The sequence below is a fragment of the Antechinus flavipes genome, chromosome 4 (genome assembly GCF_016432865.1).
Source record: "Antechinus flavipes isolate AdamAnt ecotype Samford, QLD, Australia chromosome 4, AdamAnt_v2, whole genome shotgun sequence".
Taxonomy (NCBI): domain Eukaryota; kingdom Metazoa; phylum Chordata; class Mammalia; order Dasyuromorphia; family Dasyuridae; genus Antechinus; species Antechinus flavipes.
In genome coordinates this window covers 118301900-118319200 of record NC_067401.1, presented here as the reverse complement: position 1 = coordinate 118319200, position 17301 = coordinate 118301900, and the positions used below count along the sequence as shown (strand labels likewise).

Below are 17301 nucleotides of genomic sequence, written 5' to 3'. Positions count from 1 at the left end.
TAGGAAGTCTATCTAAACTCTAGTGCTTTCCCTCTCTTAATTATTTCCTATATTTCCTATAACTAGTTTATGCACATTTGTTTATTGTCTCCTCCCTTACTTTCTGAACTCTTTGAAGGCAGAGTATAACTTCTTATATCCCCAAAGGTTAGCACAATGCTTGATACATAGGAGGCACTTAACAAATATTTACTGAATACTAGGTGCATATGACAAAAAAAGAAAAGAAACAGGAAAAAAAACCCATTTGCACAAAAATATTTGCAGCAGCTTTCTTTTTTTTTTTTGGTGGCAAAGAACTAGAAACTAAGAGGATGTTTTCAGAGAAACCTGGGAATATATATATGACCTGATGCAGAGTGAAATGTGCACAAAAAGTAGAATTTGTACAATAACAAGACAATTAACAATGAAAGACTTAAGTATCCAATTGATGCATGGACCAACCACAATTCCAGATAATTCATGATGAAACCTGCCATTCACTTTCTGATACTGAGGTGATGAACTAAGTATAAAGATTGAAAAAAAATTTTTTTGACATGAACTATGCGGGAATTTGCTTTCCCTGTTTTTCTTTCCTTTTCAATGGAGTGGGGATGTGGTGGGGCCAGTTACTTTTATGAATTGAAAAAAAAAAAGAAAATTTTAATTTAAAAAATGAACATGTTATACATGACTGAAAAAGCCAGTACAGGAATAATGAGGTGTGTTCTGTTTTTACTTTTTTCACAATAAACACAAGAATTTTGTCATCTTATTATTGTTCATAACTACTATCCAGAGTGCCTAATGTTATTTGTAGTACTAGTGCTACATTCATAATCAGAACATTTTGTGCAAAAGTTTTTATCCTTTAGAGTTACATATTTGACTGAAAATGTTCCTCAGGCATTTCATTCTACTGTATTGCTTTAAGCTTGTGTTTCCCACATTTATCATTTCCTCTTTGCAATATATCCTGGGTATGAATGCAACGGTTTTATTATTACATCATTATTGTTCAAAGGCCTCTAGAATCAACCAAATAAAAAATCTAAACTGTTATTTAAGGTTTCCCAAATTTTGGTTCCAATTTTTTCTCACTTTTCTTCTCACATATAGTCCATCTCTTTTCCAACTTATTATTTTTCATATAAGCCTATACTTTCCCACCTCCACAACTTTATTCTCACCCCATATCCTATGTCTAGAATGCCCAACTTCCCCCTTCTCTGTGCCTGCTCTTATGTCCTACCTCCTCTTAATAATCTTAATTATTCCTTCTCCAGCTCTTGAAACTTATGATTACCACTTAGGATTATCTTTGTGATCCTATACCACTTCTTTACTTCTTTTTCTGAATGCATTGCATTCTTTGAGCTTTTTCCTTCCACTTCTAAATTTTCTCAAAGTTGTTCTAAATCCTCTGTTATCCTTAGGACAATTTATTGACTTTCATAGCTTCAATTTCAATTCTATGCAAGTACATCTACATCTGTAGACATTACAACAAGCTATAAAAATTTTATTTTCAACAATATATCTACTTGACCATAATTTTAAGAAACTCATATCCAAAATCACTTTTATTAGCTCCTTTTCCCCAAATTTTCTAATTCAATCATTGGCACCTCCAATGGAGCAATCTCCAGGAAGAGTAAGAGCATGTATGTACAGTGAAAAAAGAGCAATGGATTTAGAGCCTGATGACAGGGGTTAAAATTCTACCTCTTTCTGGCATTCCCTATATAACTTTGGACAAATCACTTAACGTACTTGGGCCTAAGAACACTGAAATAACTATCAATCTAATAAGAGAGGACAGCTAAAGTACATATCCCAGACTTGCAAAACTGAATAACTACTACCCCCACTTCTGCTAATTCACATGGACACAAATAAGTATACTAAAAAGAACCAAGAAGGACTAATAAAGACCATGACAAGTCTTGGGCAAGCAATGGGAATCTTTGGGAGCACTGAGTGTTTTCATCATTACTGCTAATCAAAGGTAAAAGGTTCAAAGAAAAAAGGAGATTTAGAAAACCAACCAGTTAGAAAATGAGGCAGAAGAAAAGGATTTGGATTTCTAGACTATGGCTTAAAATATAATAAGCTCCAGCTTATCTTTAGTAAAGATTTAAAACTTCTCATTTAAAAGACTTTAAAATGAAAAAAGGAAAAGCTGTTGACATATACTACCTAAGCTAGCTAACAAACAGAATAGCTATATACTAAGCATATAAAAAAACTAAGAATAAAACATTCCCTTATTCACAAGTAACTTACAATCATACAGCACAGAGTGAGGCTTTTTTTTTCTTCTATTTCACTTGGTAATCTCATTGGGTTCCATGAATTCAATTATCTTCTCTATGCTGATGGTTCTCAGATCTACTCTTCTAGCCCTAATTTCTTTTCTCATCTACAGACTCACATCTCCAACTGCCTATTAGACATCTAGAAATAGAAATCCCTAAAATGGATGTATCTCAAATTCAAAGAAGTTCAAAACTAGACTGGACCTCCCCTTTTCTACCTTTGTTAACATTTCTATTGCCCTTTTTTAAAGTTTTAAACTTTTTTCAGTTTTATTTTAGGTTCCAAAGTCTCTCCCTTTCTTCTTTACTCATTAAAAAGGTAAAGAAAACAAATGCCACAAATTCATAGTCATACTAAACAAATTCTCACATTAACTATATTGAAAAAAAAAGATAATTTAAAAAAAGAAAAGAAGGAAAAGAATATATGCTTCAATTTACACCGAGTTCATCCGTTCTTTGTCTAGAAGTGGATAGTATGTTTCATCATGAGTTCTTTGGAAGTAAAATAGATCACTGTGTTGATCAGTGTTCATAAGCCTTTCAAAATTGATTGTCTTTAGGACACTATTATTACTGTATTAATTGTTATCTTGGTTCTGATTATTTTACTTTGTATTAATTCACACAAGTTTTCAAAGGTTTTTCTGAAACTATATCCTTCCTTCAAGATTTCTTAAAGCACAATACCAACCATAGTATTCATATATCACAATTTATTCAGCCATTCCTCAACTGATGAGCATCCCTTTACTTTCAAAATCTTTACTACAACAGAAAGAGCTGCTACAAATATTTTTGCATATACAATCCTTTTTCTTCTTTCAAGAGTAACCATCACTCATTCTCACGCCCCTTCATCCTCTAGCATATCCAAGGTGGTACCAATGACTATCAATTTTATCTTCACCTCTTTCATAAATGTCTTTATCTCTTCTCCAGCCACTCTGGTGTAGGCCCTTATCATCTAAGGCCTGGATCACTACAAAAGGCTGTTGGATAGTTTCCTGGCTTCAAGTCCCTCCCCACTCCAGTTAATCTTACATTCAGGTATCAACATAGTTTTCCTCAAGTGCAGTTCTAATGCAATAAGCAGGCAAAAAGCTATGCTGACTTCTTATCTCCTCCGGGATCAAATATAAAATATTCTCTTTTTCAAAGAGCTTCATAACCTGGTCCTCTCCTGCCTTTCTGATGTGAAGCCCTTGTCAACTTGTAGAGGAAGTTTGGGACAATTTCCCCTGTGCCCTAGGAACAGATCTTAACCTTTAAAAATGAACAAAAAAGCAAAAAGAGCTTTCACCATACATAGCTATTATGGAGACAGGGAAGAACAGAATCCAAACCTGAGAACATTAAAGACAATGCTTCTAAATGAAGTCTCAAAGGGAGATATGAACTAGTCTCATACTCAAAAGGTTCTCTTAGAAGAATTCAAAAAGGATATTAAAATCGAGTTAGAAGAAAAATGGGAAAAGAAAATGAGAAAGTTTTGCAGGAGTTTGAAAAAGGAAACAAATTGAAGAAAACAACTTAAAAAACTTAAAAAATACATTTAGTGAAATAGAAAAAAAATTCTGAAGAAAACTATTTAAAAAGCAGATTTGGTGAAAAAGAAAATGAAAACAACTCCTTGAAAAATAGAATAGAAATAGAATGAAAGGATAAAATAGTCTCTGAAAGAATTTATCAATCAGCCCTTGAAAGAGACCCCCAAAATGAAAATTCCAAGGAATATTGTACCTAATTCCAAAATTATCAGCTCAAGGAGAACATACTGCAAGTAGCCAGAAAGAAACAATTCAAATATGATGTTGTCATTATCAGTAATAGGATTCCAATATAGAAATATTTCAGGTGAGGTACTTCTAATAAACATATAATGTAATGATAAACAGCCTAATTTATAGCTCACTGTCCTAACTCACTCTGAGCCTGTGAACAATATCTATTCTTGGGTGGACAATGCTCCCAGAATGTGTACTGACATTCTTCTGGAGTCCCAGATTGCCAATTTAAACCTTCATACCCAATTTCTCGTCCCAATTAGGAAAATCCTCTATTTCAGATTGGTCCTGATAGAGAATTTCTCCACCATAACTGAGTTCAATTAAGATCCCACATGTGATGCTGATTATATGTCCTTTGTACACATTTCCTCACATGAGTGACACTGGCCCCACGTGGCTGAACATCTGCTTGTCTTGAATGCCATATACATATATATATATATATATATGTGTGTGTGTGTGCTGCTTTCATTTTTGTCCACTTGCTGAGGTATGTAGTAATAACACTTCTGCTTGCTCTCAAGAATGACCAAGAAACAAATTTGGAAAAAGAATGACTAAAATATCTACAAGCAAAATCTCAAAGAAAAATATAGCTTGGGAACAAATTTTAAGTAAAATCCACTAAACAGTTCATAAAACTGTTTTTTTAAAGAGTTTAAAAATGTTTTTATAAGTGAATGAGACTGCTTGAGAAAAAAATGAGAAAAGAAATGACAGCTTTCGAAGAAAGAATTAGAATTAACAAATTAAGAACTGAAATTAGGGGGCAGCTAGCTAGCACAGTGGATGGAGCACCAGCCCTGACGTCAGGAGGGCCTGAGTTCAAATCTGGTCTCAGACACTTAACATTTCCTAGCTATGTGATCCTGGGCAAGTCACTTAACCCCAATTGCCTCAGGAAAAAAAAAAAAAGAAAGAAAGAAATGGAATTAACAGTTTGGAACAAGATATGAAGAAAACCTTGTCCATGCAACAAACTTCTTGAAAATTAGAAAGATGAAACAGAAGCAGAAGAATCCATGAAACAAGAAGAAATATTAAAGCAAAATAAAAAGCTGGGGAAAAAATAGGAAAAAAAATTGAAGAAAATATATTTCTGTCAAAGCAAAAGCCTTGGAAAACAGATTAAGGAGAAAAAAATTTAACAATCAATCAACTACCTTAAAGCTATGACCAAAAAAAGGACCTAAACAATATATCTCAAAAGGAATATGCCTACATTTCTAAGGGAGGAAGAGGGAGAGAGGAAGGAAGGGAGGGAAGGAGGAAGGAAGACCTAACAGAACAATTATAGCCAAAATCTAAAACTTGAAAGACAAATTAAAAATCTGGCAATCAGCTAAAAAGAATTTAAGTATCAAGAAGCCAGTCAGCATCACACACAATTTTGGCATCACCAACTGTGAAGGAGCAGAGAGCTTGGAATATTAATATTCCAAAAAGCAAAGACATATACATACACACAACACATAGACATACATATATACACACATATGTGTCTTTGTGTATATTTTGGAAAAGAGGAAGACTTCTCCAGATAATATTAATTCACCCAGAAAAACAAAGTATAATTCTATAATGGAAAAAATGGACCAACGGTCCTTTAATGAAAGGACCAAAGGTCCTTTAATGCTATTTCTAAGCATTCCTGATGAAAAGACCTGAGTAGTGTAGAAACTGTGAATTTCAAAAACAGGAGTGAAGAAAAATTTTAAAAGGTAAACATGAAAAAACAATGATAAAGGCTAAAGGGTGAATTTACGTTCAATTATATTGAGATGACACATGTGCACATGAAGGGATCAGTTAGATGAAACAGTGTATAGATAGAGTACTGGACCTAGAAACAGGAAGGCCTGAGTTCAAATCCAGCCTCAGACACTGGCTATGTGATCTTGGACAATTTGCTGTAAAAAAATTACCCTGGCATGGGTTCTGTCAATAAAAAGTTATTTAAAGAATAAAAAAATAAATAAATAAACCCTATTATCACCAGGGGACATAGAGAAAAGCCAATTAAACAAAACAGCAACACTAAGGGAAGTGTTGCTGTTATAGCTTGATGATCTTAAGAAAATAATGGAAAGAGAGGCAAAAAAAATCACAGAGGGAAGAGGGAAGAGGTGGGAAAAGGATATTAGGGAACATCTTCTCACTTGAACTTCACTCTTCTCTGAACTGGACAAAAAAAGAGTTGTATAAAGAAATGGAATTACCAGGGAAATAACAGGGAAAGAAGAGAAGAATCAGAAAGAAAGAATTCAAGTATCAAGAAACTGCAGTCAACATCACACATAATTTGGATAATTAAGAGAAATAAGATGAAAGGAAAGTAGATTAAAAGATTAAAACAATTTTTTAAATGTACAAAAATATTTAGAGTTCATTTTGACGTGGCAAAAAAACTTAAGAGGATATCCAAAATTTGGGGACTAGTTGAACAAGTTAAGATATATATAAATACAATAGAATACTATTCTAATATACAAAATGAGGAAGAGAAACTTGATAGATTTTGCATGAATTGATGCAGGGTGAAATGAATATAACCAGGAGAATAATTTATATGATAACGATATTGCAAAGATAATTAAACAACAAATTAGGAACTCTGATCAAATTAATTATCAACCACCACTCCAAAGAACTAATGATGAAACAAGATCCCCAAGATTCCTAATGGATATTTGAGGGACTCAAGATAGCAGAATAAGATATGTATTTTTTTCAATATGGCTAATATAGAAATGTTTTGCTTGATTTAATACATATTTGTAACAGGAATTGTTTTCCCATTCTTTCTCAAATGGGAGAATGGAGTGGTAGAAGAAAAAGAAGTTAGATTTTTGCTGACTGAAAAAAATTTATATACACACATATGTAAAAATTTAATTATGGATTTCTTGTCTGAAAAGAATGGGGACATAGTAGATATCACCTAATTTGACCTTTAAAATATTGGTGAAGTTCTTTAAGAAATCAAATTTGCTTAACTGCTGCCATTATCCAGCTCTGGTAAAGTGCCTAGGTGAAATTAATTGAGTATCTGAAAGCAGCTCCTTGACAACTCAGATCAAGAGTTCTTGATGCATTTGGCGCACTATTGAGAATCGCTGTACTACTAAAATTTCAATGTTTGTCATGGCTCTCAGAAATACATCTATAATGCATTTGGCTCTTTTTAAAAATGAGGTGATTCAAGGCAGTTCCAACAGACTTGTGGTGGAAAATGCCATACACATCCAGAGAGAGAACTATGGAGACTGAATGTGGATCACAATATATTATTTTCATCTTGTTGCTATTATTGTTTTTTTTTTCTCCCCTTTTAAACTAATTTTTCTTGTAAAGCATGATATATATGGAAATATGTCTAGAAGAATTGTACATGTTTAACCGATATTGGATTACTTGCTATGTGGGGAGGGAGAGAGAAAAATTTGGAACAAAAGATTTTATAAGGGTGGATGGTGAAAACTGTCTTTACATGTATTCCAAAAAACATAAAAATTATTATTATTATCTTTTTTTAAAAATGAATAATGAACAAGGGCTTATTATACTTAGTTTATAGAAATCATGATACTGTTTCTTGGATTATCTCCATATCTAACAGGAAAAATCATATATGAGGGCATTATGATATCAATTGTAGAAATTTCTAAATACAAATGTTATTTAGCAATCTATGTAGGAAAAAGCTGGCCAAAACTTGGCAAAAGATGCCACAATTGGTGAAAGATGATGTTAATAGATAGTTTCTAGTTCTGTGTTTCTTCTGTGATTCATATGAATTGCTTTACTAAAGAAAGAACACATCATAAATATAGCAAATCTAGACAAGAAAGATGAATGAAGTATGATAAAGAATGCTCAAGTAATATAACTTCTGAATACTGGAGCTCCAAAAATGGTTAATTCAATTTAGCCCATAGGGTAGATCCCAATAAAGCCTTTCAAATTGTTGTTTTTAGAGTGAAAACCTGAGCATCCACACCTAGAATATTGCCTAGATAATGAAATTCACAATGAAATATTAAAATTAAGATTGATAAAGAAAATCATTTTGGAGTTTTTAAGAACATTTAAAATTAAACTTACAAAGTAAAGGAGATCCAGAATCTATGCCATACCTTGTAAAATCTGGTGGAACTGGAGTTGTAACAAAGGATGCCATGGGCTTTCTATGAACCTGCTGAAACATCATGAGGATCTCTGAACTTTTAGAGATTAATTCACTCTTACTACATGAACGCAGCTGTAAGAAAGATAATTTTTTAAAAATTGGAAACAGTAAACACAATGCATTATTTAATCAACTTGTAACTAAATAACAAAACAGGAATCATTCTATTTTATAGTTAAGGAAATCAGAACAGAAGTTAAATGCTTTAAAAGTAAACTTAAGTTCTAGGAATAAGAAAAATGTAAATCTATCTATATCCAGACAAATCACATATCAAACACACCAAAACATCATTTAAACAAATTGCCTGGCTGATTAGAAATCTTAAAAATATTAGGATGAGGCAAACAATAAAACAAAATTAATATGTCAAATTAAAAATGTGTTTTCTACATATACATTGAATTATGTGGTCATACTGATTTCAGGCATTTAACTTAGTCCTGATTCCATACTTTTTAAAAGATGCAATTACTGACTGCAAAAGTGATGACATACAATAAGAGCTTAATAGATGCTTTTCAATTATTTGTGTTGTTTAGCACCCAAATAGAATGCTAGTCTGAGTCTGTTCAGATGCCACAACTATGGCAATCAATTTGTTCATCATTTATTTGAGAGATGATTATAATACTGGCATTTCTTGTGTGGTTGACATTATTAGTCTTTTTGTTAATAAGAGGGTAGAGAAGCAATGTAACTTTAAATCTAGTCAGAATAGATAAATAGCTGAAAGGAACCTAGTGAAGAATATTCTAATATTCTAAACAACTTGAATCATGTATTTTAATGTACTTATAGTCATCACTATTTACTTACAAAAGATTATACAGTAAACAAAAGACTGCACAGAGAGTATGTTAATTCCTGCCTACCTTTTTAGATCTCCTTTTTGTTAGCCCTCTACATCTCCCCCTTTTTTTATTAACTCAACAGTATCAAAGGTCCGTGATTAATGTCAAGAAACTCTTAAAGCCAATTTTAAACAGGGAGTACCCACACACACACATTAGCATCAGGAGTAAGAAAAATAAGCCAAAGTGTACTCTCATACTTTTTATATTATTAAAAGGATTTATGTTAAAAACTTTCAATATTTCTTCAATTACTCCATTTTCATCGATAGCAATTTCACTATTTTCAATATGCAATATGACATTTTTTAACCAATCCAGTTAGTCAATATAACAAGTAACTTATTTCTTATCATATTCTAGTTATATTTTGTATGATTAAAGATAATAGGAGTCACACATATATATGTTAAGAATAATTATGGCGTGATTGAGTTCTTAGATCTAATAATTCCAGTTCATCCCCATTAGCAATTACTGAGAATTGCAGCGCATCCAATTTATGTTCAAATTCAAGATTTACAAGCCATTGTGCCTTTAAAGTTTTAGATACGTTTCTGCTTATTGCTAGCCCTTTATTGTGTGTGTGTGTGTGTATTTATTTCATGGTTTTTTTATTTTCTGTTGAAAAGAATAGCTCTCTGGGCAAGATTAAAGGAAAGCCACAATACATGCGATACAAAAACATGTCTATTAAATTTGTTTTTAAATTCTGAGTGTGCTATTTTGGTTCTATCTTTAATGTTGACCTCCTCCCCAAATGATAATTTTTAGGTCCAATCTTATTGATTCAGTGAAACTTATCAATATGTAGATCAAAAGATAATTTATAAGCCTCAGAAACTCTCCAAGACTATTTGCTATTTATATTTCTCTATGCTTACTTCAAAAAATTAATAAACAAAGCAACTAATGGAATAACTTTAAAAATTGTAAATAAATTTTTGTTTATTTTATAAATGTTACTTCGTTTTTTTATTTGGGGGGAGGGGAGCGATCTTTTTAAAAAATATTTTTATTTTCCCCAGCTACATATAAAGCAATTTTCATTTGTTTTTAAAGCTTTTGAGTTCCAGATTTTCTCCTTTCTTCTTCATACCCAACCCCATTAAGAAAGTTATGTAAAACATTTCTGTGATGTCCTTGGTTCGATTTTCTGGAGGTCTTGGGGGCAGCCTTCCTTTCAGTTTAGTAATCACCACAAGAACAACCAGGTGTTAAAGTCCAAATTCTTTATTATCTCCTTCAAAGTCTTGTCTCCTTGCCTGGGGCTTCAGCTAGCTTTCTTAGAGGCCTTGAGGAGTCTTGGTTTCAGTGGAGAAGCTAAGGAGGACAGCCCTGCCACCAAGGTGTGAGATGGGATGAATGAATCAGAGTCCAAGGGCTTATGCTTCAGCCTCCAGTCCGCTTGTCTTCTCTAGTTCTGAATGAATCTGGCTGAGGCGCCTAGCTTATATGCTCTACAATGAGTATAAACCAATCATTATATCACTAGGAAACCATTATTTGTTGTAAGATTAAATCAATCATGCTGAACTTAGAGAACTATTAAGCACCAGGCTAAACTAGATAACCATTGTCTCATCAATTCCACTGACAACATCTTGTAAGAATCCTTATTTCAGAGTTCTGGTCCATAACACATTTCCATAAAAGTCATATTGTAAAAAAAAAAAAAAAAAAAAAAAAAACCCAAAAAAAAAAACCCTCAAGAAAAATAAAGTTTAAAAAAAAAAAAGAGTATGCCTCGATCTATATTCAGAAAAATCAATTATATCTCTGGATATGGAGAGCATTTTTCATCATAAGCCTTTCAGAGTAGTCTAGATCACTGTATTACTGAAAAGAGCAAAGTCATTCACAGCTGATCATTTCACAACAACATTATTGTGCTCTTCTCTACACAATATATTTCACTTTGCTTGCATTTATGAAGACTTTTCAGTCTCTCATCATTTCCATAGAATAATAATATTCCATTATAATCACATACCATTTTATTCAGCCCAACTGATGGGTATCCCCTCAACTTCCAATTATTTGCCCTGAGAAATGAGCTGCTATAAATATTTTTGTACATAAAGGTCCCTTTCCTTTTTTTTTTTTTTTTAAACCTCTTTTGGAATTCATACCTAGGTATTGTTAGATCAAAGGATATGCATGATTTTATAACTCTTTGGACATAGTTCATATCTTTTGATGGTTACCAATTAGGGAATGGCTTTTTTTTTGTTTATTTTTTATAAATTTAAACCGGTTTCGAAATGAGGCCTTCACCAGATAAACTTGCTTCAAAATTTTGCCAGCTGTGAACAAGTAAACCATTCTGGAGAGCAATTTGGAACTATGCCCAAAGGACTATTAAACGGTGCATAATCTCTGATCTACCAGTGTCTCTACTGGCTCTATATTTCCAAAAAAAATGACCAAAAAGGGAAAAGGACCCACATGTACAAAAACATTTGTAGCAGTCTTTTTGTAGTGGCAAGGATCTGAAAACTTAAGTGGATGTTCATTATTTGGGAATGTGATGTAAAAAGCCTCCATCCAGTGAGAAGACTAGATAGGGACTGAATGTGGATCAAAATATGGTATTTTCACCTTGTTGTTGTTGTTTGCTTGTTTTTTTTTCTCTCATTTTTGGTCTAATTTTTCTCATGTAGCATGATGGATGTGTTTAGAAGAACTGCACATGTTTAACCTATATTGAATTGTTTGCTATCTAGGAGAAGGGGGGAGGAGAGAGAAGGAAAAAAATTTGCAACAAACTGTTTTACAAGGGTGAGTGTTGAAAACTGTCTTTGCATGTATTTTGAAAAATAATAAGCTATTATAAAAATTTATTTTCCCAATTTCTATTGCTGTTAATTCTTCCTTATTTTGCTACTGTCCATTCCCTCCCCCAATATGCCCTCTCTTCCACCTTCTCATATGTTCTTCCCCTCCTACTTTCTAACAGGACAAGACAGATTTCTATGTTCATACTGAATGTTATTTTTTTCTTTGAGCCAATTCTAATGCAATTTATTCACTCCCCCTCCACTGTAAAAGCTTTTTATGCCTTTTATGGCAGATAATTTAAGCCATTTCACCTCTCCCTTTCCCATTCTCCCAATACATTCCTCTCTTACCCTTTAATTTTTTAAAAGATATTATCCTTTCATATTCAACTCCCACCTGTGCCCTATCTATATTATTCCTTCTAACTGCCATAATAATGATAAAGTTCTTATGAGTTTTAAGTACCATCCTCCCATGTAGAAATGTAAACGGATAAACTTAATAAAGTCCCTTATTATTTCCCTTTCCTGATTACCTCCTCCTACTTCTTCTGAGTCCTGTATTTGAAAAATCTAATTTTCTACACAGCTCTGGTCTTTTCATCACGAATGCTTTAAAGTTCTCTATTTCACTGAAGATCCACCTTTTCCTCTGAAAGATTATACTCAGTTTTGCTGGGGAGGTAATTCTTAGTTGTAATCCTAGCTCTACTGCTCTCCAGAATATCATTTTCTGAACCTTCGATTCTTTAATGTAGAAGCTGCTAAATCTTGTAGCTATGCCTCCACTATATTTGAACTGTTTCTTTCTGGATGCTTGCAATATTACAGTATCCTTGACCTGGGAGTTCCAGACCTTGGCTATAATATTCCTGAGAATTTTCTTCTTGGGATCTCTTTCAGGAGTGATTGGTAGATTCTTTCTATTTCTATTTTACCCTCCTGTTTCTAGAATATCAGGAAAGTTTTCCCTGCTAATTTCTTGAAAGGCTCTTTTTTTAATCATGGCTTTCAGATGGAACAATACTTTTTAAAATTCTCTTTCCTAAATCTATTTTCCAGGTCAATTTGTTTTTTTCCAATAAGGTATTTCTCATTGTTTTTAATTTCTTCATTCTTTTGTAATACAATTTCATTTTTTATTGTTTCTTGATTTCTAATAAAAATCATTAGCTTTCATTTGCTCATTTCTAATTTTTAAGTTATTATTTTCTCAAGTGAGCTTATATTTATACCTTCTTTCCCATTTAGCCAATTCTGCTGTTTAAGGAATTCTTCTCATTAGCTTTTATGTATTTTCTTTTGCATCACTCTCTTTTCTCTTCCCAATTTTTCCTTTAGCTCTCTTATTTATCAAAATTATCAAAATCCCTTCTGAGATCTTCCATGGCCTGAGATCAATTCTTATTTTTCTTGGAGATTTTGGATATATAAGTTTGGGCTTTGTTATCTTCTTCTAAGTGTTTTGATCTTCCTTGCCATCATAGCTTTCTATGGCCAGAATCTTTTTATGTTATTTGCTCATTTTTTGGCTTTTTTAAAACTCTGTTAAAGTAGGGCTATTTCCAGGGTGAAGAATATACTGCCCCAAGCTTCAGGGGTATTTGAAATTATTTTCACTTTATTCAAGGTGGTATGATGCAAGGAAAAATGTGTTCACTACTGTCCTGGACTATGCTATGGTCTTTGAGTAACCATAAGCATTCTTTTCTTCCATGGAATTCTGAGAAGGGTCCCTGCTCCACTGCAGCTATAAGTTCCAGTATATTAGTACTCCTCATCTGGAACTATGAGCCAGGACTACATTCCGCATTTGAGTATGGGTAAATCAACAGAGTCCTATCTCAGTGCCAGTAGAGACTTCCTTCTGACCAGCTGTTTGACCCTTTTATCTCTGGAAGCCAAAGCTGCCACAATGTGTATTCTGGTCTAGCTCCCATTCCATGATCATAGACTTCTTCTTCCTACCTCCTAAATTGTTTCAAGCTAGAAAAATGTCTCACCCAACCTTTTGTTAGCTATGCCATTCCAGAATAGCAAATGAAATGTTATTTTAAAGCTGTTTGGAAAACAATACTGAAAAGAGTTCAGCTATAACATTTACTTTATTCCATCATCTTGGCACTACCCCCAGGACAGTCTTATATTTTATATTAATATGTCAGCAGATCCATATCTATCAATGTAGGTACTCCCTGCAACCAAAGACTATGATCCAGCTAAGCTTCTCATTCTATGATGACCATGTCCTACCATAAATTCTCCATAAAAGATGCACTCATCATACCAGACACATTTTTCTAGGTCTTTTAATATTCCTTATCATTTCTTGATAAAAGTATAAGAAGGAACTACTAGGTTTTTACAAACATGGTTCTATAAAACCACATATTTACAGCTGCATGATTCCTGAAAGATGTAAAAAAACAAACAAATCTTCCTTTCTTGAGTTTGTTAACTATCAAAAAATAAATAAAAGAATTGATTAGAATAAAAATGCTATTATACTCTTCAAAAAAAAAAGTCTAAAATATATTTGCCTAAATCTTATTTTCTTAAAATATGTAACAAGAGATCACTTTGTTTAATGACTCTCTGATTATTAATCTCAATAATATGGTCACCAAAAACTGGCTTAAAGATTGACCAACAGAGAGTCCAAGTGAAGAGCATTCCCTACTGATGAGGAAATGTTCAACCTGCCCAGTTTGGAGATAGCATTATTCCAAATATGTCAAGTACTGGAACACTGCTGACCTCCTTTATAAGATCTATAATCACTAAAGTATAATTACCCTAACTATCTACATAGGAAACAAGTGAAGAAAAAACAGATTATCTAGACAATAATGTTCAATAAGATTTAAATTAAAAAAAAAAAAACCCACAGGGATAGTTAAGTAAGTACATTAAAAAACTTGGATTTTTTTTGATGATCTGTCCCCACATTTGCTTTCACAGACTGACCAACAAAAGATCAAACCTCACTTAAGTCTTTGTTATGATCTAGATTACCTCAGAGTGAATATAAATATTGTTTCTGTTTTGTCCAGAAACAGTGAAGGTCTTCCCTTCCCAGATTTTTTTTTTTTGACCAGGTAAAAATGACTATTCTTTGCCACATTCTTTCTTACTCAGCCTTAATCACTGAAAGAGCAGATGCCTCAATCAAAATGACTTTATCTTTAAAAGGTCTAAATCTCCCACTTCATCCAAGACCATCTCTAGTCATTTAGATCTATATCTTGCCACCTTATCCAGATGACCCAATTTATTTTATTTTCTGTATGAGCTAGTGTTAAAGCTTAAATTCATATATAATCAGATATAGTTTTAGAAATAGTCTTATAATATAACAAGAATAAAGAATAATTTTGGATTATCCCCTTGCCCTACTGGCATCCAAATGTTAACAAGAAATTTAGAGAAAGGGTCCCCAGAATGTTAAACATTCTGGCTAAGATTGCATAGGAGAAAGGCATGAATAAGTCTCAGGAGTATCTACATAAAAAAACCCACAAATCTAACAAAGTATTTTATATGTTGCTACAGAAAAAAAGGAGTAAGGAAGTAAGCAAAGTAAGTGGTTTAAATAAAGAGACAACATAAATCTAATATTCTCATTTTGCAAATAAAACTGAGATTATGGAGCTAATATCAAAAACAAGGTCTCACCTCAGTCCAATTTTTTTTTAATATCACCATGTCCCAGGAGATGTGAAATAGATCAAGAATATAGATCAAGATGTGAAATAGATCAATAATATTGTTGAGATAAAGAAGAAATAGTAGAAGTTAGGAGGTTAAAGGACACTAAGAGCACCAAGAACACCGATTGGAATTTACATATATATATTTATTTATTTGTTTGTTTGTTTATTTATTTCATATTTCTTTTAGATGGGCTTCCAAGAAGCCATAGTGATTTCATGCAATGATAAACTGGATAAGGATTCTAATTAAACAAATAAACATATTTTGGTAATAACCTACTTTGGAAATCTAAACATTTCCAAAAAATATTTTGAAAAAATTTACTACCTGCTATCTGAGACAAAAAAAAAAAATTATAGTAAAAGAAAAATATATTTCTCTGGACTAAAAAAGACATTTTTGCTCTTCAACAAAAGTTAAAATCAAGATTCAAGACAAAAAAGTTTGAATGTTCAAAGAGATCTAAATGATTTTTAAAGTACTAAGCAAACTTTTGACCTTCTATCCCTCCAGGAAAAAAAAAATCTAGAATACATAGACTATACCAGCAAAATATGTTTTTTTTCTAAAAAACACATTTTTTAGAATATTAGATTTATGTTGTCTCTTTATTTAAACCACTTACTTTGCTTACTTCCTTACTCCTTTTTTTCTGTAGCAACATATAAAATACTTTGTTAGATTTGTGGGTTTTTTTATGTAGATACTCCTGAGACTTATTCATGCCTTTCTCCTATGCAATCTTAGCCAGAATGTTTAACATTCTGGGGACCCTTTCTCTAAATTTCTTGTTAACATTTGGATGCCAGTAGGGCAAGGGGATAATCCAAAATTATTCTTTATTCTTGTTATATTATAAGACTATTTCTAAAACTATATCTGATTATATATGAATCTAAGCTTTAACACTAGCTCATACAGAAAATAAAATAAATTGGGTCATCTGGATAAGGTGGCAAGATATAGATCTAAATGACTAGAGATGGTCTTGGATGAAGTGGGAGATTTAGACCTTTTAAAGATAAAGTCATTTTGATTGAGGCATCTGCTCTTTCAGTGATTAAGGCTGAGTAAGAAAGAATGTGGCAAAGAATAGTCATTTTTACCTGGTCAAAAAAAAAAAATCTGGGAAGGGAAGACCTTCACTGTTTCTGGACAAAACAGAAACAATATTAAATTTGTATTTGTAGTATCTGGAAGATACTACACCAAACTGAAAAGGTTTCAAAATAAAGACAAAATGACAGACTATGTAAATGACATCCAAAGACTAGCGTAACTAAGTTCAGAGAAGCCTGTCATCAAAAAACTGCTGCTGGGGGAAAAAAAAAAAGAATGAGAATTTTTTTAAACTAGTCAATTCAAAGATCTGAGTCAGATCTCATAAATGCAATCTGTTTCCTTCAAGGTATACACACAAACTTAGCAAGAAAAGTTTCTTAGTTTTCATTTATAGAACATGCAAACCATTATAGTTCAGAATCAACTAAGAGGAGAGACCTTGAGGAAAAATCATTTTACATTTGTACTGAATTTAGAACTTATGTAGCATTTCCATGTTCAATTTCTGATACTGATCCTGCAGGCAACACAGTAAAGTAGGAAGATAACTAGTCTCTCTCATCAACATTAAGATTTTTAAAATGAGAAAACACGTTCAGTGTCTTGTCC

General features: G+C 32.5%; 1 protein-coding gene across 3 annotated transcripts in view; it reads right to left on the bottom strand.

The window, feature by feature from the left end:
- TRIM37 (tripartite motif containing 37) overlaps positions 1-17301 on the bottom strand; it is a 112517-nt gene that overhangs the window by 59523 nt on the left and 35693 nt on the right. For all 3 annotated transcript variants that reach the window (XM_051994153.1, XM_051994151.1, XM_051994152.1), the window contains exon 9: positions 8230-8354. In XM_051994153.1, coding sequence (XP_051850113.1) covers positions 8230-8354 — 125 coding nt within the window. The remainder of the gene's footprint in view (positions 1-8229; positions 8355-17301) is intronic.